The sequence below is a fragment of the Lepidochelys olivacea genome, assembly GCF_965140295.1.
Source record: "Lepidochelys olivacea isolate rLepOli2 genome assembly, chromosome: 1".
NCBI lineage: Eukaryota > Metazoa > Chordata > Testudines > Cheloniidae > Lepidochelys > Lepidochelys olivacea.
Window position 1 is genome coordinate 336,336,262 of NC_140411.1, and position 21,851 is coordinate 336,358,112.

A 21,851-nucleotide genomic window follows, 5' to 3' on the forward strand; every position below is an offset into this window, starting at 1 on the left:
CAATTAAATGGCACACACTAATAGATATCTATCATATTCAGTGATGTCAAGAAGATGCAAGTTTTGGGCCTGGGTCTCCATTCCATTTTTAAACCAGTGTTGTAAATACATTAAAATCAATATCGATATACCAGTATAACTGAATGGAAAATCAAGCCCTTTGCTTCCATATTTGTCAAAGTCAGTAGCAGAGATCCACATTATACATCTGTATTTATAATCTTCTTTGCCATGATTCCCATCATATACACTTTGTTCTGCTTATGTTTGTTTGTTTTTTTCAGTGAAAAGAATAAAGAGAGAAAAGGAAAGGAACTGGGTGAAGAGACTACATATAACACTTGGTATACAATTTGTGATTATTGAAGCATGAAATGGCATAAAGTGATTTTTATTTTATTTCTTTAGATTTTTTGGCCTGTGTCTCATACCCGAAGGGATGAGTGTAAGTGGGCTGGAAAAGATATTCTGGTAAGTACAAATCTTTATAATAGTGTTTTGTTTTTGTGTGTGAAGGATTTGAATATTTCATGAAGTCTTGTGTTAATTTTTAAAGCACTTATTTTTCCTCGGATTACTCTTCTTATTCTAACATGAGATTTGGGTCACATCAGGTTTTTTGGTTGGTTGGGTATTTTGGTCCAAAGAAATGGATACTGAGTTTAAATGCATAAGAGGGTGAAAATCATTCAAATTGAAGAGAAAGTGCTTCTTAAAAAAAGCACCCACTAAAAGTAAGAATAATTAATTCTTATTTAATTTTCTTCTGATTTCATTAATTTTGCACTGAGTTAGCCACTGATCATGCAATAAGCTCCATATAAACCCTTGTGCCCACATGGCACTTCACTGAAGCAGGTCTCCATGCAGGGTTTCCTTGGTTTCTGCCTGCGTGGAGTTCATTGCAGGATTGAGGCCTAAGTGGTTTTAACTTTCTGCCTGAGTTTTGGTGCCTCAGGAAAGAAACAGTTATATAACTTTGAACAGAGGGTTGGACTAGATGACCTCCTGAGGTCCCTTCCAACCCTGATATTTTATGGTTCTATGAATACATGCTTTACTGTACCTTCTCACTTTCTCTCTCACTCACATATCTCCATCTTTGTATATATGAGAGTGAAAAAGATTTCGCCACAAGTCCTAACAATTTTCTCTGTGTATATTGATAGTTTAGTCCTGTCTTCCATTATAGGAGCAGAGAGAGAAAGAGGCTACATATACACAATAAGTCAAATGGACACATGCACAGTGGGCCAAATGGGAAATCGGTGAAGTTTCAAGGCTATGACTGAGAGTGGAATTTGGCCCCATGTGAATACTTTACTGGCCTGAATTTCAGAGATGGTTCACTAAAATATTCATAATGCCGATCTTATGCTTCTGAAGAACTATGTTCTAATACTGTCTTAGTTCAGAAGTGAAAGTGGGTTCACTGGGCTTAACCTAGTCCCTAGAGGACAGTTGTCTACATCAAAAAAACATTTTTGGAACAGCAGAGGTGGTTTAGGTCAGGACTGACATGTATAACCAGAGCTGTGTATGTGGAGAGGGAGCTCACAATTTTCATGTGCCTGGCTATAGTATGAGTGTCTCTAGCCACTTCGTAGTCCCCTGATTTTAAGTGACTACAAATATTTTTTATTCAAACCACATATGTATTCACAAGCACTTCCCTTAGAAATATTCTGTAAGCCAGAGATCAGAAAATCTAACCTGCTCGGTAACCCAGAAAGTACTGGCTGGTGTGAAGTACCCGAAGAAATTAACTAGTGGCTGCCCAGCGTTGTACTAAGTATTGTTATATTACAGTAAACAAGAATACCATCCCTTGAGGAGAAACTCAGAAATCTACAGCACTGAGAACAAAAACGCTTCCTTTACTTTAAAAAGAAAAAACATTTTCTTTTAAAAATTCACAATAATAAAGTGGTGTGGGGGAGGGAGGGAAAGTTTCAGACATTGCAGAAAGTCAGTTTCCAATATACTCATAATAAGTGGCTGTATTTTGTTGTGTTGCTCCTGGAATAGTCCCGGAGTCGTAATCTTCTTTCTGGAGTCACAATCTCACTTCCAGTCACCTCTGTGTGTATGTGCATGCATTACACAACAAGTCTATATCCTGCACAGCGTATACTCACTGACACGTCAAGGTAGCTACTCCACTGGGCATGAATGTGGAGTAGATCCATGGCTCAGTCCCATTCTGCTGTTTTCTATCTACCTGCATTGGGTATCCCCATGCAGAAGCTTCAGTACAGTGTGCTGGCAGAAGGGCATAAGAAGGCATAACAGGGAGTATGGTGCGCAGAACATATAACAATCTAACCCAAAGTGAGGGTAACAGCTTTACAGGTTATACGGGGCTGGTCAGAAAATTTTTGAAAGAAGAAAAATGTTGGTAAACAACAGAAAAGATATTGCAAATTTTATTTTCTATTTTCCAACCAGACAGACAAATGTATGTAAACCACAAAGAGTTCATTCTATCTATTTAAATATAAATAAAGAATGACTAGTAATATTTTATGTGGGTCCAGGTCAGCACTGTGGTTCTGGTAGGTGAGTTAGAAATCTGAAGCAGGATTAACTCTCAGTGTGTCTAGATCTCAGCTGGTAAATATCCAGAAGTACCTGAGTCACAGGTTTGTCTCCAGTCCTGCTCTTGCCATTTAATAATGCATTAGAAACAAAGTACTGAATGGTGTAACATAATATAACAATTCTAGCTGTAATAAAATTAAAGATTGCACATCGTTAAAGAAACTTAGCATTCTTCCCTCCTATATTCCTTATAGCTGTTGTCAATACCTAGGAAATGTGAAATATAATGCCCACAAAAATAACTCAACATGCTCTCATTAAACAGAGAGAGAACGCTTAAAGTGGAATATAAAGCGCATTTGATTTAATGTTGCTATCAACGTGGACCATTGCTAAGATATTAGATATTTCTCCTTTGTGATTGCTCACACTTTCCCAAATGAAGTTCTGTATCTTTTATGACAGTTCTCATTTTTAACATTTGTAATTATTGATCTCAAGGGGGGCAGCCAATACTGAAAATTCAAGTCCCCACTAATAAACCAGGTGCAGTACAGCAGCTGCAATGAAAGTCTTTCCCTAATATTGCCCCAGTGGTAACCTCAAACATGACCTGAGAGATTTTCCCTCATAATTAAAAGAAATAATTTACTGTATCTTTTATTCTGAGTCCAAAGGATTCCTTAAATCCAGAGTGCCAGTCATGCCAATCTAGAAATAGCAAATTGGTGACATTTCAGTTTGCATGGGATAATGCTGAGGGCAGCATATTATGATATTCTAAATCTAACGATAACCCTTTATTACTTGTGTAGCAATTTTCATTTGTGTGTTTAAAGCACTTTATAAATGTTAATAAGTGAAGCTTTGCAATACCCCTGTTGTATGTTGTCCATTTTATAGGTAGGTAAACTTTTTAAAATATGCTTGACTCCCTTTTACACATGGGTAAACTGAGACACCAGGAGATTAAAAGTCTTGCTCAAGATCACACAGTGCTTACAGCAGAAGCCACTTTTTTCATAAACAAAATTGTCTACTAGACTTTCTCATCAGGTATAGAGATGTTGCCATTAAACTCTTTATTAGCAGTTAGAGTTGCTGTGATATTTCTCTATCCTTAGTACAGGAAAAACTACCAATAGCAACGTAATGTTATTAGAGAAAAAGGCAAAACTGTAAAATATTTAATAGCAACCAAGCTACTTACTTTTATGGCCAAGCTAAACAAGCAAATGTGATAGCCCAATAAAAGGAGACAGAGTTTCATATTGTTTTGAACCTCAGCCATGGATAGATACTCTCCCTTGATCTACAGTGATTACATCCTGAAACCTTCCCCTGTAGATTCCTGATCAGGAGTTTGGAACAATCAAAGAATGAATTGTCCCTACAGAATACATCCCAGGTTTTACACTGAACCACACAGTGCAGACGTGATCAATGAAGCTCCTACTAATATAACTCATTACTGAGTTTCAGTATTTTGATTTAAAGAGCTCACAGACAGCCAGGCCACAGTGGTAACGCATGACAATTTCTGCATTACATATGGATTAAATAATAGGCAAACAAGAAAAAATGTGGCTATAATTCAATCCTGGGGTTCTAGTGATGTCATAAACCATGAGAGTGTAGTTTGAGTTATTTATGTAGTCACTGGAACCCTAAGGTGGAATTGTAACTGGGGACAGGTAAACCAGTGCATAAACTGGAGCTGAGCAGAAACTTCACCTAGAATTCAAACCATTATTTTGTTACAGTATGAAAAGGTTTGATTAACTTTCCCCTTCTCCTCTTTTCAGTGCATCTCTGCACTTCCTAATTTTGTGATGCACAGGAAACAGAAGTGCCAAGACATCAAAGGAGTAGTTCTTGTGGTATTTAATTATGAGATTTAACTATGGGATATGGTAAATTCTCCATGATTTGAAGTCTTTAAGGATGAGTTCTAATAAAGCACCTACGGGTGCTGACTTGTAGTGCGAATTGAATGCCTAGCTCCTTCTGAAAATCCCTCTCTAAATCTAAATCAAGTTGGTAGGCTGAATGTAGCAATTACTCTATAGCCTGTGTTATGCAAGATGTCAGACTAGATGATCATAATGCTCCCTTTTGGCCTTAACATCTATTAATCTTTGACTTTCCAATCTACCCAAAGATGCTTGGAAATAGTTTAAAAAATCTGCCTAGAATGTTTGTTCTCACAAGGTGTCTAGACCGCATAGAATCAAATAAATTTGTGAAAGCTTTGAAACACTATTGGAATGTAACCCACACACCTCTTGGGTGTGGTGTCCTGTCCCATCTATGGCACCGAGACCACTTAAAGAGAGAGATAAAATAAGCTCGCTTTACAGCCATCACTAACAGCGAGTTGGCTTTTCACTTGTGGTAGAGACTCATGCACTAAGCTCCAGAGGTCCGTGGTTCGATTCTGCCCGCCGACAACCGGCATCTGTTAGCATTACAGGAACATTCCAAATCTTCTCTTAGCATTTTTAGGAGTAATTTATTGTTAGTGAATTGTGACAAATTGTCGGTACCAGGATGATAGTCTTGTATTTATCCATCAATCTGGTGCAATTCATCATAGGCAGCCATAATGCAAGCACATTGTCCAAACCATGTGCCTCCAACCTGTTCTTCTTAAAAGATTACTCTTTAAAAGTAGTTCAGGCTTCAAGTCATTAATTCCTTGGCTTCTAAACTACCCCATCCAAATGGGGTGCCAATTAGTGCTCACTGTGTCATAGTTTTTGTGATGTGGACATTTGTCTGCTCGTAATTGTACTTTGGCCACCGACTCAGCTTGTGAGCCCTAGGAGGTTTGTCTGATCATCAGTGGCCACAGGAATTCAAAGTGTGTTTTATTTACTTGAATAGATAAAAATATATCTGCCTATTTTACTTCAGTGCCGCTGTTAATGTGGAGTCAAATCAAAATTTAAAGAGGTCTCTGCAGCTGAGCAGCAGCAGCAGAAGCTCATATGAAGTAGTTTGTGGATAAGTTGCATTTATGCATCTTTGCATCTCAAGAAGTGTTGTTCAGCTCCTTCTTTGAGGATTGCATGGATGTAAATGAGATCACAGGCCTTTGAGTTTAAATAGGACACATCCAAGTCAAATATGCCACCGAAGACTTTATCTCCAGGAGATGGGAAAGTTCAATTTCCAAACCCCTCCCTGAATCATGTGACAGTGCGCAATTCTAAAGGCCACTGCAGCCTTGCATTTGGAATCATTGTCTGATGGTTCAAATCTGTGATTTCAAAAGGGTGCAATTTACTCAGTTGCCTCTCCTCTCCAAAATCATTTTTGATGACATTTTGGAAAATGAAGCGAGAAAAAAAAATATTGTTATTCCTTTCAACTTCTTTTTATTACCCCTCTCGCCTTAGGGAAAACATAAAGGCAGAATAAAAGTAAATAGTAAAAGTAAATGAATAAAAGTAAATTCATTTCATGTGCTATTGTAAATGAAGAACTGAGGAGGGAGACTGAAAATTAATTATAGAATACCAATTGAAAATAGATGGCCTGCTCATAAATTAACCAGAAAAGATCAGGCCAGGTAATAACTGACCCTTTCCCACTTTCTTTTGTCCCCCATCATAGAAGTCAGCTCCAGCTAGGTGGGGAATGCAAGCAAGCACTGTGCTAATGTAGTCTCACCAATGTATAAAACCGCATTGTGTAAGCTCCACAAAGCACATGGGGAAGGGTGGAGATGAAGGCTGTATAATTCCTTGCCACTGGCCAGCGGAGGTGAGCTGGCATGCTGAGGAGAAGAGTCGAACACTGGAGCCTTTCCGAGTACTGCGGCGCTATCTCTGTAACATGTGTTTCCTCCCCAGGGGAATTCTGGCTGAGTTAGGCACAATTCCTCCATGGACCCCCTACAATGCAGCCAGTGGCTTTACGATACAGTATGTGCTGTAATCAGTCAGTTCAGACGCCAATCTGGTGTTTGCTTTCATTTAGGAGTTGGCATAGGATGCCTTGTGTAAACTGGCCAAGGCAAATCAATTACTGCAAGGTAGTGCCTTGAGCACTTGAGTAGAGGAAGAATTAAGTTAGTGATGGCAATTCAAGTACTCTATCCTATCTGGTGCTACACAGTTTGACTGGTAATTTCATAATATAGGAACATAATTAAATATCCTTGAAATGATGGCAAAAATTAGTTCTGCCATACGTTAAGGAAAATAATATGATGAATATACTTTTGTACTCGTTCTTGTATCGTGAGATTCTCTGAAACCTCAGATTATGATGGATAAATTAATCTGGATCAAGGATAAGAGCTAAATTTTCCTGTCTATGGATTATTTTTCTATTCTAGGAGTGACTAGAGAGATTTGCTTCTGAGGGAAAGCTTACTTTCATCAAATCCAGTGCAGGATTTTCTCAGCAATGAACTCCTGCCTTGAATTACAAGCCTTGCACAAATAGCACTTTTGTTTTTAGAAATGTAGAAATTATTTTGAAGTCACTGGGTTCGGACCGGGGGGGGGGAGCGGGGGAAGGAAGGGAAAACAAAACTGTTTCACAAAATAATGGTTTTCGGATTTCTACTGATGGAGTTTTCCTCTGAGTCCGAGTTTGGCTTTGACAAAGATTGAGGGTTCTTTTTATATGCTACTGTGCCACCAGTGATTGCTGTTTTGGGACTGCTCTAGACAGATTCCTTGTTATGATTTATTTTGTCTCCATAGGTGGACAGGGTAAGTGTACCGCTTGTATCTTTCAAGCAACATGCTCACTTGAATAACTAGTAAAAATGATGTGCATGTTTCAGTCCCTGAATTCTCTCAGGAATTCTGACTTCAGATTCAAGTCTTCATAGCAGTTCATTTCTAAAGGACTGATCTATCTATTTCTAGTTCTGCCTCAAATTCTTTCTGTTTGGGCAGATAAATTATTGTTTTAATGGAAGGAAGGGTTGGTTTCACTTCACAGTCTCAAGCAAGCTTGTTTCCAAAAGCACATTTCTCTCTTTTTCCATACACTTGCAGCATAGCTCAGAATTCCCCACTTGCATTAGTCCACACCTGACCATCATTCTATGATACTGCTGGCACCGCATGCCAAACAGCTAGCCTTCTAAATGCCTCTCAACTGTTTGCAGACTTAATATCCATTTTCCTTTGAAATGTGTAAAAATAACCAAACTATTGGTCAAAGAGAAAGTTTTTAAAATACTCTCCAAAATTGTGTAGAATTATTTTTAAGTTAAAACTATAGCTTTGTTTTCTTAGTTCCACAACTGTTAAAAAAACAGTTCAAGATTGTTAAAGAAGAAAGAGAGAGAAAGAGAGAGCTTTGCCGATGAGAGGGAAATTTGTATTCCAAATATGGTGAAGCCACGATATTAAGGCCAATAAGTAAAGAGAGACTTATTTATGTGGATAAACAATCTGATCTCTGTTGGAACAGATCACCTATTACTTCCTTTCTAATTTAGACAATCCCTTCCTGATTAACTGCTTCTAAAGCTGTAGGTCCCTATAAGGGTGTTGTGAATCTTGCAGGAAACATAATTTGACAACTCTTGATTCAGTACATGCTAAATTTTAATTGAATGGGAATTTTAGGCTTCCATCAGTTAAGGATTTTCTGCCTGGTTTCTCTCATGGAACTCAGAATAGCTTTATGTCCACACCCAAAAATCAGGACTCCCATGTTATGGAGCATGTAACTTCATAGTCAAGCTTATAGTATATGTTTATTTATGTGTGTACATATTGCTAAGCAACTGCATCCTATAGATCTAGCATTCTGTTGCTTGCTTTCAGCACTTCATGCATTAATTTGTCACTTTCATCTCAGAAGTTTAGGTATATTTATCTTAGATGACTGTGTCTGGAAATCATTTCAGGATGTGCATAAAGTGGAATAGAAAAGAGTGACTGTTACCGCTTCTATGTGCTTTATGTGCATGTAAGAGACTGATGGCATATGTCTGAAACACCCCACCCTGCCAACAGGTGTTAATCCTGCTAGGGAATGTGGAGTGAGATCTGCTGATTCAATGAGGCGTGTGGTTTATACCCACATCGAGCTATAAGGGAGATGGCAGAGACTCTCTAGAAGTTCTAGAGCAGCGGTTCTCAAACTGTGCGTTGGGACCCCATTTTAATGGGGTCGCCAGGGCTGGCTTAGACTTGCTGGGGCCCGAGGCCAGAGCCTAAGCCTGAGTCCCACTGCTCGGAGCCGAAGCCTGAGAGCTTCAGCCCTGGGCAGCGAGGCTCAGGTTACAGGCCCCCCTGCCTGGGGCTGCAGCCCTTCAGCTTTGGCTTTGGCCTCCTCACCCAGGGTGGTGGGGCTTAGGCTTTGCCCCGCCCCCCACCTGGGGCGGCGGGGCTCAGGCAGGGTCAGGCTTCAGTCCCCTCTCCTAGGGTCATATAGTAATGTTTGTTCTCAGAAGGGAATGGCAGTGCAATGAAGTTTGAAAACTCCTGTTCTAGAGTGAGGGCTGAGCAACCCCAAGGAAGGAACTCAGATAGCAGACAGGCTTCATGAGAAGCCTTGAGCCTAACTTTATGGCATTGTTAATTTCTTGGTTAATAAATCCCAAGATATGGGAGAGTTTTCCATTCAATAAAGTATACAAAGTTTGTTTTAGAGCTAGCTGGAAAAAGAACTTTCTCATATCCCACTATCAAGGCTGCTGTTTCTTTTAGGCTTATTCAAGTTATTCTTGGAATATTATTTGGTTCCTTGATTAAACTGATTCTTAATATGTTGTAAAAATATTATTAATAACCTAGAGAAAAAGAGGCTTAGGGACACTTAGAGGGCTGTACTTCAACTCAGCATCTCAGTTTATACATACTGAAATCTCACTTGTTTGCTGGAATCTGTCCACACAAAGCTTCAGTTTATCTTGTATTCTTTGTTTTAGCCAGATGTACAAAAGTATAAGGGGGTCATTAAAACAAGTGTTTAGGCCACAGTATTTTCTTGGCCTCACTGTAGTTGTTTATGTGCCCAAAACAATTATTAGCTGCATCTGTTGAATGACAATATGTCATTTGCAGCCTTGAAAAATTGTTTGATTTGAGTTTTAATAGAATTGGAAGGAAGAAAAAACAGAAGGACTTTACTTTTCCATATCTTGGGCTAGTGTCAGGTCAGAGTTCAATGGTCATGATGACAAAAGTGATCAAGCTGAGTACTCCCAGAGCACAGGAACTTTTATTGTGCCCTCTTGCTGCTCAGAGTAGAAGGAAGGTAGATAGGGTCTTTATGCCTCTCCCACTGACGCAAGGCTGAGACCAAATGAACCCTCAATAGGACTACCGTGCACAAGTGTGCTTCCAATAAAACTATTTGCTAAAAATGACATACACCTTTTGAGGTTTGAAAGCGTTAAGATATATTTGTTTTTCCCAGTGGTTGGTTTTTCTAATCTGCTTTGTAAATTGGCTTCCTTTTCTTTTATCAGTTGTGAATAATGGATAAAGAAAATTCAGAGGACATATCCTAGGACATGTCTATATTGTGTATTTTCAAAATTCTCACACACTCTGTCATGTCAAGAAATCAGGTAGATAAGACTCTAGTCATTAAACACTTAGTCAGGAAGATAACTGCGCTACACTAAAGTGGGATGTGTCAGGTTCCCCAAAAAAGTCTTATCAACATCTAAGCAGCTTCATTCTGAAAATTCTCAGGTCCCCTCTCAACAGCAGAGAGGAATCCAATTTTGTGATTATCACTGCTGCTTCTGCACTTCCTGCTCTGCCCATCCTGCATATGAGTAATGCTGTTCCTGACATAGTCTGAAGGTTTCAAGTCATACTTATCAGAAGACTATGTAATGATCATGGATTATGTTTCAGATTCAAGCCACTTTTTCAAAGCTTGGAGACCAGGAACACCATTCAAAAGTATAGTTATCACTAAGGCTGTTCAATAAAGTGAAGGGCATAGATTTATGATATGAACCAGTTATAGCATTTATTTATGCACACATATAAACACAGCAGTAAGCACACTCCTCTTGTGTGAAATCCATTCCTCTGCATAGAGCCTGATTAATACGGGTGGAATCCACCAGGATGGTGAAAATCCATTCCTCCTACACAGAGCCAATGGGAGTGGCTGAAGTTGCTGTCCCTCCATGGTAGTTGCAGGGGGTGCTGGCCTTTTCCCATTATGGAATTCTGCACCAGCCTATTCAGGGCCATCATGAAGATCCTACTGCTGTGTACAGATGCCCCTGTATAGCTGTTCCACCTGTTTTCTTTGCACGGTCCTTTAGTGGGGTTTAAAGGGCGTGGAGGATCTTTTATTGAGTGAATTTTGCTCTTAGTGCCCAGACAATATTTACAATAATAACTGAATTACAATGTTACAACAAAACAGAACTTTACAGTGTAGCTGAGGTTGTCGTCTTTGTTACTTACCTAGTACAATGGACCCTGCTCTTAGACTGGGGTTAGTAGGCACTGCCATAATGCAAATGCAAAACACAAGGATAATAGTTCTTAAACAATATTATTACACGTGAACAAGAATGAAAACAAGGATCCTACAAACAATTGCACGCATGCAGGTAGTGCCATTATAGCACGTAGAGTGCATTTCACCATCATGGAGCGCTCAATGGGACCACTCACATACGTAGAGTTACTCAAGTTGCAAAATATTTGCAGGATCAGAGGCTAAGTTTCATCTTCAGTTTCTCCTATGTAACGGCAGCATAGCTTAAGCTAAGGGTTGAATTGGTTGTGAGTGCATCACCAACTATTAGGAAATAATATTTATTTCAATAGAGAGACAAGGTGGGTGAGGTAATATCTTTTATTGGACCAACTTTTGTTGGTGAGAGAAAGAAGCTATTGAGCTTCAAGCTTGTCTCTCCCACCAACAGAAGTTGGTCAAAACAAGATATTACCTCACCCACCTAGTCTCTCTAACATCCTGGGGTTGGCACAGCTACACACCACTGCATACTTTGATTTTTAAGCAACCTTTTTCTTCAGTTAATACTATTGCACTCTGAAAGGGATACCCACCTTGTTAAGACTGAACTGATCACAGCTGGCAATAATGCACTGGTATAAGAAAGAACAAAATAAATTCCAAGATTACTAGAGAACATCTTTCAACAGTGGAATAAATTGAATGACAGCAATAATATTAGGGATTATTTATTTTTTACAGATATCCCTGACCCTGCTATTCCAGAATTCAACTAATTAGATAGAAGGGAAAAAGTAAACATATTCACTAACTGTGAAGATGAAACCTACAGGTTTTTATATAGAAAATGTCCACCCAACTTCATATGAAACACATGATTAATTTGTTTTATTTTTCCAGCTGTGAGATGATATCTTTAAAGCCCCTTGCTCATCCAATTTGGACAAATCTCCTGATATTTTAATTGTGGAAGAGCTGGAATAAAGTAAGGTTCTTTCAGTGCTCATCTGGTGTAAATCAATATAAATCTGTTGGCGTTAACGGAGATGCATATTTACATCAGATGAAGATCTGGACCTACAAGATTCCCTAACTGCATATTTCTAATATTCCCACTCACTGTAACATCTGGGAACCAATTATGAACCTTTTTACACTTTAATAAAAAGAAATGGCTGCTGTTTAGAAGGAGAAAAAGTCTAGACATTGGTTAGAATAATAGGGATTACACTTTAGATTTTCAGTTAAAATGCCATTAAAAAGCATTATTCTGTTAATTCAGATCTAAGCATGCAAGTTGCAAGCTTCTGAAGGAGAGATAATTACTGGAGACTAGTGAAAAACACCTAAATTCTGTTTTAATTTTCATACACAGAGCAGATGTTTTGACAGATGGATGGACTTTATTTTTGTAACTGTCCGGGAAAAGTCTGCATAACACAGCCTAATCAGTGTTACATATCTGTAGTGTTTGTTTTTTAATCATTCTGCATTTGGCTCCTATGCTTTTGCTTGTAGACATTTTCTTTGTAATTTATTTTTTCAGGCTAATGTCTCTCTGCATAGTCCCTTCTATCAATTTGATACACAAATATTGGAAACCTCTTAAAATAAATGTAAATGTTTTGTTAGTGAGACAGACATATTGATCCTAAGGTGGAGGCGGCTCTGCTGGAACAGTTAATTAACACTTTATCTCCTCTTCAGGGTAGTTCCCCTGCTCTTTTTAAAGTATACATGCATATTTGCATGGAGGAGGAGTGACAAATTAGGGACTCTAACAAGGTGTATTGAGCCTACCAGGCTGTGGATCTGGCCCTTAACACATTTGAGAATTTAATGCCTTCTCACTTTATAATGAAGATCTGCAGATGAGCTAGAGTATTTGTCTGCAAGAGGGGTGTCACTGGCCCTTCTCTTACTCTGGGACAGATCCTCAGCTGATGTAAATTGTCATAGCTACTTTGACTTCAATGATGGACAGCAATATACTCCAGCTGAGGATCTTCGAGCAAATGTATGTAGCAACTTAATTTCCATTGACTTTAGTGGGAGCAGGATTGGGCAAATGATGAAAATATAGGACATGAGCACAGGAGAGGGAACCAAGAACTCCAGAGATCTAATACACTGAATCACTCTGTGGTTTATACAGTCACTTACGTGTTGTGCCTCATGTCTATATAAACTCTCATGCCTCAGGGGATAAACCATCCTCCAATGTGATGGGGACTAAGAAGAAACTTCCCCATTTGGCCTACTATTCCATAACTGCCTTGTGCAATTTTTTCCGGGACCCTTCCTGTCAAGTATCTGATCGTGGCCATTTTTAAGGACAGAAGACTGGTCTAGAGGTCTGATTCAGTGTGGCAATTCCAATGTTCCCCACATTTAATATAAGTTAATGATGCTTTCTTGCCTCACAGGGGTTTTGTGATGCTAATATAATTAATGTTAGTAAAGCACTGGTAGGCTGAAACATGCTACGTAGTAGTAGTGGATTAAAAATAATTTGAACAAATCTACCTTGCTCTCACACACATGCAAAAGTTTGTGATACCCAGTTCCAAAGCAACCAAATGTTAAATGGCTTCTTTCCATTATTCCTTTTGAAAAGGAAGAGTATTGAAAGTGCCCTGATGCAAAAATGTCCATTTTTTTAAAATCTTGACGTTTCTGTAAAAATATAATATAGTCAAAATAACGTAAGTCAAAACCCAAGATAAATGAACAATGAGGCTAAAAGTAATGCACATGCAGCATTTAAAATTCTCTGACAATTTGCACATTAAAGTTTCTGGCTCTTGGTTACTTCCTGTTCATTTTGTTCCTGATGCTCCTGTAGATATAGTCTCCCATCTTCTATATTTAACTGACATACTATATTTCTTGTGTTATCTTTGTTTTGCTTCCAGTGTCTTACACTTTGAGCTCATGTACTTAAATACTCCACTCTGCTGGCATTGTCCTTCACATTAACAATATCCTGCTGGCCGGAGGGCATGACAACAATATGTCCTGCTGCCAAGTGGGACAAGCCCAGTTTGAGACAGACTAAGTCATTCCAGGCCTTGAGCCAGGAAGACGGGATGGATGCTTTGTAGTGAAATTGACACATACAGTCACCAACTTCAAGAAGAAGGGTTATGTGCCAGGTTTCACAGTTAGAGGTATGTGAATGCCAGCATGCCAGCCTCATTAGGAAGGGATAGAAAAGTAGAACTCTAGTAAAACTGGTGGAGCCTTTAAGGCCTGAACAGACTGACAACCATATACTTTGGCCCAGAGCCTCAAAGGTAAGTACCTTTAAGGCTCTCAGCCTTTGTACTTAGATGGAAACTTTCATCTAAGACTCTCCATTTGCCTTATAAACATTAATTAATTAAGCTTTATGGTATCTGTGAGATAGGTAATTATTGTCATCCCTGTTTGATAGACACAGAGAGGTTAAGTAGGTTGTCCAAAGTCACATATAGCAAACCAGTGGCAGAACCCAGCAGTCTGAACTGAGAGCTTGTCTATACTAGCACTTAATTTGATGTAAGTTACGTTGCTCAGAGGTGTAAAAAAGCCACCCCTCTGAGTGACATAAGTTACATTGACTTAAAGCGATGTCCACACTGGCGCTAGGTCATCGGGAGATTCTCTTCCACCACCATAGCTTCTGCCTCTCATTGAGGTGGAATAATTATGCCAGTGGGAGAGCGCTCCCGTAGGCATAGCACATCTTCACCAGACGCGCTATAGCAGAGTGGCTTCACATAGTGTAGACTAGTCCTGAACCCAGCACCCTGAACACGGATCTAACCAATACACACCCACACCTTCCATTATTGTAGTAGATTCCTTGGTGTCAACATGTGTTGAGATGTTGAGCCTGCCGGAATTCATATGAAGTGCTGCAAACTGTTACATTACAGACTCTTGTTTCCCCTAAACCCACAAAGGTAGGAAAAGTCAAGAGGTCACTTTGAAAAACCAGATCGCCATTCCATAATGCACAGGTAATACTGGTGACACAACAGTGCCACACATTGCATTGCAACAGTGCAGAGCCTGATTCCACTCCCATTGGAATTATTATTATTATTTTATTTATTAATCATCATCATCACTGTAGCACCTAGGAGTTCCCATCATGGACCAGGACCCCATTTGTGCACTGTACAAACGTGGAACAAAAAGAGCTCTAAAGAGTGTACAGTTTAAGAAATGAAGGAGCATCTTGCCGTTGTCTTAAGTGCAAGCAGGATTGACCTGGTGATTGACAGAGCAGGAAACTTCACTATGAACTTATTCACTAGATGAGAGCTTAAATCAGAATCATAACTTTATTTTTATGTCATTTATTGTGGTCTAATATCCTCCTTTATTTATTTTTTAAATTTGTCTAAAATGTATAAAGAAATCTAATCTGTTAGGGAGGTGTATGAGAATTTACTCTTACAGATTTTAATGGATACTTTATGCAGCTGTAAAACACAGAGAAGCTATATTAGTCGTTTTAGCTAGACTAGAAATTTTAAATGTTATATAAATATATTTATTATAGTCAAAGGTTTATAGCTGTAAGTATCTCCCTCCTAGTGTTTAATTAGCTCTTGTATTTCTCCGACATCTATGGTTAAAATCTGTTCCACTGGGAATCAAGGAAGAATTAAAAGTTGGAGAGACGAAGCTAAATTCTGCTTTCAGATATGGTTGTGTAAATCTGAAGCACCTCTGTTGATATTAGTGAAGTTACACTGCTATAAATCCAGAGTAATTGAGAGCCGACTATGGCATATAAAGACATGGAAAGAGTTCAGTTCTGCTCTCATTTCCACAGGTTTAATTTGGACTAACTGCGCTGAAGTCAATGGAATTATTCCTGATTTCCACCCATGTAAATGAGAGCAGAATCTGACTTATTGGGCTTTGGATCTAGCCCTCAATGCATTTAGCAATTTCATACCTTCTCACTCTATGCTGGAGATAAGCAGATAAGCACTATTTGTCTGTTCATGTTTAGCGTGTGAGTACATATGGGCCAGATACTCAGCTGGTATAAATCAATGTAGCTACATTAATTTCAATATAGCTGCACTGATTTAAACTAGCTGAGGATCAGCCCATATACTGTGAAAATTGCTAAACTGAATGGTATGTGTTTGTTTGCCCTTAGCTCCTAATGTATTGTGGACTGTGTTTACCTGACTTTTCTTAAAAAGCTTGAAAACTTGTTAAAAGAAAAGGAGTACTTGTGGCACCTTAGAGACTAACCAATTTATTTGAGCATAAGCTTTCGTGAGCTACAGCTCACTTCATCGGATGCATACTGTGGAAAGTGTAGAAGATCTTTTTATACACACAAAGCATGAAAAAATACCTCCCCCCACCCCACTCTCCTGCTGGTAAACTTGTTTTAAATCATTACAAGCCCAGTCCTGTGCGTTGCTGAGTGATGTTACAGTGGAGTTGAATTTGGCCTAGGATGTTTGCAAGTGAGCAAAATCAGCATCCTTTTGATTTTGCAAATCTTATCAGTCAGTTTTAGATTTTACATGGCCAAATCAAGCGTACTTCATAGCTTGGTCCATTTAGCCAAACCTCAGAATACATAGCTTCAGCTTTTGTGCATCTTTAGTATTGCATGTGTTGGCGTTATGCTGTGTCAATACTCAGGCACTTTCAAGAGAGGTTTTCCCTTCTTTCTTTTATGCAACATTAAAAATAAAAATTGAGAGAATCAAGGAATAATATTCTACATCTAAATGAAACTACAACCATTTAGTCTATTTAATCATTTAACCCCTATCACTGTGGCACTGAATGGGAGTCTATGTGTCTATGTAAAACAATATATGTCTCTGTGTGTGTGTGTGTTTGTATATCTGTCTGTCTATAATGTCTTTGTGTTTTTATTAAGAGAGGTCAAGCTAAAAAATATTAAGAGAGAACACTTGCGAAACATACATCTCCAGTCTTTCAATTTCCTGCTGGATTCTCTTAACTACCTCTGTGTTTTCTCTTCCATCTCAGTTGGAAGGATAACTTGTGTATTTGTCTGGTCAGCACTGGAGCCAAGGATGTTGTAAGACTCTGCATGTGTGTCTCCTGGGATGTTATTTTTAATACAATGTCAGTATATTTTATGCAAATACACATAAGCAAAACAAAACAAAAAAAATCTGAAGAACAATGTCAGGTGTATCTTACATTTTAATACATCAGGGTGCCATTACTGTTCTATCCCTGTTGAATTTTTTATAGCTGGCCTGTATGGTGGCCTATAACAGATCTTGGAGTTGTATTCTCACCTGCTCTCGCAGAGCCATGGTTTGTGCTTGAGAGTCTTTTTCATTCTCTCATCACAAACAAGTCATAGGGACTGATGCTACAATCCGATGAAGTCAATGGGAGTTCTATGCAGGTAGTGATTTAAGCATTGGGCCACTATTTCCTGATCCTGCAAGCTATTCACATGAGTGGAGACTGCACCTGCATGGAGACCCACTAAAGTTAATGGGTCTCCATGCGGTAATATCTCATGAATCAATTTGCAGGACTAAGAACATAATCTCTACCTGTTCCCAGTGGGCAATAGAACTTCACTGTTTCTCATTTGTTCCCACTCTGACATTTGTATTGTTTGCTGTTGATTGCAATTTTTCCTCCACAAGTAAAGGTAAATTAGATTTTAAGAACACTATTTAGCAGGAAACACTGTTAATTTAGGTCTCAAATTCTAGATCTTGTTCAAAAGGTGTATTCAACCAAATAGCAATAAAAATATTTCCATTCATTTTGTAAAAATTAACATTCAGTGAAAAAAGTTTCTATGTTGTTTGGATTTAAATGTTTCTCTGCAGTGTGCAATCCAGGCTTTGCAGCTTGATGTCAGAGCACAAGATATCAGAAAGTGACATTGACATATTCATTTTCATGGCTCAAATGGAAGGAAATGCAAAAAAGTAAATAAATAGATACCATGTACTATTGATGAGCAGATTAGATTTTAAAATTTCTTTCCTTTTTAATAGCATAAGGTATCATTAGCAAAACAGGTAAATAATTTTTAATTAAAGATAAATAGAATTGATGACAGTTTGTTATTTACTTAAAGTATAAAATTTAAGGCCTGAGTCCTGCAAAGACTTGTGAACATGCTTAACTTTATGTACTGTGAGTAGTCCAACTAACTTTGCAGTGAGTAAAGTTAATCATGTGCATAAGTCTTTGCAGAATTAAGACCTAAGTGACTTACAGTAAAGTTGAGGCAGCGGAGGTTATGAATTGCAGGTAGTATGCATATTATTATTTTAAATGTTATATCAGTGATTTATTTGGTATCTGTTCATCCCATCTGCCCATCTTTTATGAAAATTTTAGTTGATTAAATACAGGAAGGCATTTCTCTTAATTATTTTATTCTGGGCAGCCATGTTTCTATACATGAGATTTGTTTTGCAAATGGAAAAATAACCTATATCACAAAGGCAGAGACTACCTCAAACAGAAAGAAGGGAAATTGTCTCTATGTATTTTTTTAGCTATGTGGGGTAGGCCCTAACTCAAAATAGCAATGAAATGCCCAATAATAAACAAGTCTTACAAACATCATAAAAGTACCATAACTGTAAAATCCGTTCATTCTGCCAAACATGCCTAATGCACTGGAGTGTCCAATATACGGTTGCCAACCCTCCTGGATTGGCCTGGATCTACCATAATTGGCATCTATCTCCTGGTGACTATTGAAAGCACTCCAGGAGATTTTAATAGGCTGCTAAAAGTTTGGTCAGCGGCGCAGCAGGGCTAAGGCAGGATCCCTACCTGCCCTAGCTCTGTGCACTCCCGAAAGCGACCAGCATGTCTAGGTGCAAGGTGCAAGGCCAGCCTAGGTGCAAGGCTAGCCAAGGGGCTCCACACACTACCCCCGCACCAAGCGGCAGCTCTGCAGCTCCCATTGGCCAGGAACAGTGCCCAATGGGAGCTGCGTGGGTGGTGCCTGTAGGCAGGGGCATCACATGGAGCCACCTGGCTGCCCCTGAGCCTAGGAGCCAGCGGGACATGCCGCCGATTCTGGGAGCCTCCTGAGGTAAATGCCGCCTGGCCAGAGCCAGCACCCCTCACCCTTTCCTGCACCCCTGCCCCAGCCCGGAGCCCCCTCCCACATCCCAATCCCCTGCCCCAGCCCTGAGCCCCCTCCTGCACTCCAAACACCTCGGCCCCAGCCCAGAGCCCCCCCTGCACCCTAAACCCCTCATTCTTGGCCCCAGCCCAGAGCCCGCACCCCCAGCCAGAGCCCTCACCTCCCACTGCACCCCAACCCCCTGCCCCAGCCTGGTGAAAGTGAGCGAGGGTGGAGATGAGTGAGTGATGGAGGGAGGGGCAGGGCCTTGGAGAAGGGGAAGGGGGTGGGGCAAGGGTGTTCAGTTTTGTGCAGTTAGAAAGTTGGTAGCTCTAGTCCGGCAGTCATGCTCCCTGCTAGAATTCATTTTGCATATATGTTTTCTTTCCTTCACAGAAAGAATGTGCTAATTTTATCAAGGTGCTTAAAGCTTACAACCAGACTCACTTGTACGCCTGCGGAACTGGGGCTTTTCATCCAGTTTGCACCTATATTGAGATTGGACGACATCCCGAGGTAAAAACAGGATTTTTTAATACTTTGTCTTAAAAAAAAATCATAAAACCCTTTACTGATGTTTAGCCAGACCTCTTCCAGCCGAAATGGATCATTACTAATTTCTGCAGCACATTTAGTTGCTAGATTACTGTGGCTTCCATAGGTCCAACTTCTGATTCCAGTGTTTTCTGATTTATGCATAGGAACGGTACTAAACCAGAAGCTGGGAATGGATCACTTGATGATGACCTGTTCTGTTCCTTCCCTTTGGGGCACCTGGCATTGGCCAGTGTCGGAAGACAGGATAGTGGGCTAGATGGACCTTTGGTCTGACCCAGTAGGGCCGTTCCTATGTGGATTACCTGCCCTCCAAAATTAAACAAATAAAAATACACCCGTTTTGTCTAGTTTATAAAATCAAATGTGCTTCCTTTTTTGTTCGGGATAGATATCGGCTATCTGCGGGTACCCTATTATCAACACCTTTGTTCTATTGTCAGCTTTGTCCTCCACGTCCCCTCCTCGCCAGTAGAGCCTGACACCACAGCGACTTTCTCCCACCTGGGAGTTAAGACACAAGACCACACAAGCATATTTCTCAGCTCTCCAATTTGTCCTGACACACAGTTCTGAGGCCTGGTTTTCATGTTCTTACCCTCGGTCCCTGCTATCCCTCCCCTTGCTTTTGTTATTTATTTATTGAATGCCCGTATTGTGCTCTGTGCTGCAAGAAGCATGGAATGGACTCAGAAGAGCTCATTCCACTTTTTAACTAAATATAAAACTTATGGGCCAGATCCTCATTGATGTAAATCAGTGTTGCCCCACTAAAATCAGTGCAGCTATACTGATTTACATAGCTGAAGCTTTTGGGGATGAGAGCGGTGTCTTAGGTTTAATCCATTTTCTGCTTTGTTCTTTCCTAAAAGGTTAAACTTTTATTGTAATATTAGCATAAGTCTATAATATAAGTGAAGCCACTTTGCCTTTGTTCTCTATGTGGCTATTGCTCTCTGGATCCTTTCAATTCATAGAACAAATTCTCATGATGTGTTCTCAGCCATCACTTGTTTAATTTATGGAGCTGAGGGGGGAAGTGCTGTTGTTTCTGCGGGGTGGGGAGAATCCATAGTTGTGTTACATTGACTTGCTCTGATCACTGAAGCAAAATTATTAGAGTCACCTCATGGAGTTGACATTCAGGACTGCAGATTGCCAGGAAAATAAAGACATCTTTGTTTAAATGAATGACCCTCAGTCATTTAAAATTTGGATTCTGCTTCTTATAGAAAAAATAACAGATTCTTTGAGTGATGACTTAACAGTCTGGGAGTGATTTTTCTCTACAAAAATGTCTTTTAATATTCAAAACATGCATCCTTCTTAATGTTCTAAGCATAAGGTTTTGGGGGAGATGACGGGAGTGCTTAGTGGAAGGATTTGGGGCTCTTTATGGCTTGTAGTCTTGGCAATTAGTAATTGTCTCTTGACCACACACAGTATGCCATTGCTTACTGCATTAAGCAGATTCTCTGCTTCCTGAGATCCGTTTGGGAATTGGTAGACATATTAATTAACTCTAGTTCCGTAAGATGTGTGTCAATCAATTCTTGGCTATCTGCCAAATGTAGCTATCTGTGGAGAGATAGCAAGTATGAGGTCATTTACTTTTACATTTGGCTGTTTTATGAGCACACAGTAAAACTCACACACTTTATCAAGGATTTATGGAAAGGATGATCAAACACTAGGGACCAGATCCAACCTTGGTGTAACACCACTGACTTTGACATTGGGATGAATATGTCCCTAGAGCTGTAGACACTTATTTGCGTTTGCTTCTTTTTTGATGAACTGTAATTACCAAGATGGTCTAAATCCTTGAATTTGCTGTCATTTGGTCCTCCTGAGCCTGAACACTGCCCTCAGGCTGTAACCTCACAATCCAGTCAGAGTAAGGGGCAGCATGTAGCATCGGTGCTGGAAGTAAGGGTACTGGACCCTCTGGCTTGAAGCGGTTTCCATCATAGACCGCGTTTACAGTTTGGTTCAGTGGATCTCAGCACCCCACCCTACAAATTGTTCCAGCACCAGTGGCTTGTAGCTGTGCTGCCTCAGAAGCAAGATTAATTCATCAGACAGAACATGCTACCCGCAAACATACATAATCTAATAAATACATTGTGAGTTATACCAGTTTCCTGGGAAAGGCAGGATCTTGTTTAAACCTGTTTCAGATTTGGAAAGGAATACTTGAAACACTTAG

General features: G+C 39.6%; 1 protein-coding gene across 2 annotated transcripts in view; it reads left to right on the plus strand.

The window, feature by feature from the left end:
* The window catches only part of SEMA3A (semaphorin 3A), a 419,590-nt gene that overhangs the window by 277,396 nt on the left and 120,343 nt on the right, over window positions 1–21,851 (plus strand). For both annotated transcript variants that reach the window (XM_084624857.1, XM_084624856.1), the window contains 2 exons: window positions 409–471; window positions 19,484–19,603. In XM_084624857.1, the coding sequence (XP_084480983.1) occupies window positions 409–471; window positions 19,484–19,603 (183 nt within the window). The remainder of the gene's footprint in view (window positions 1–408; window positions 472–19,483; window positions 19,604–21,851) is intronic.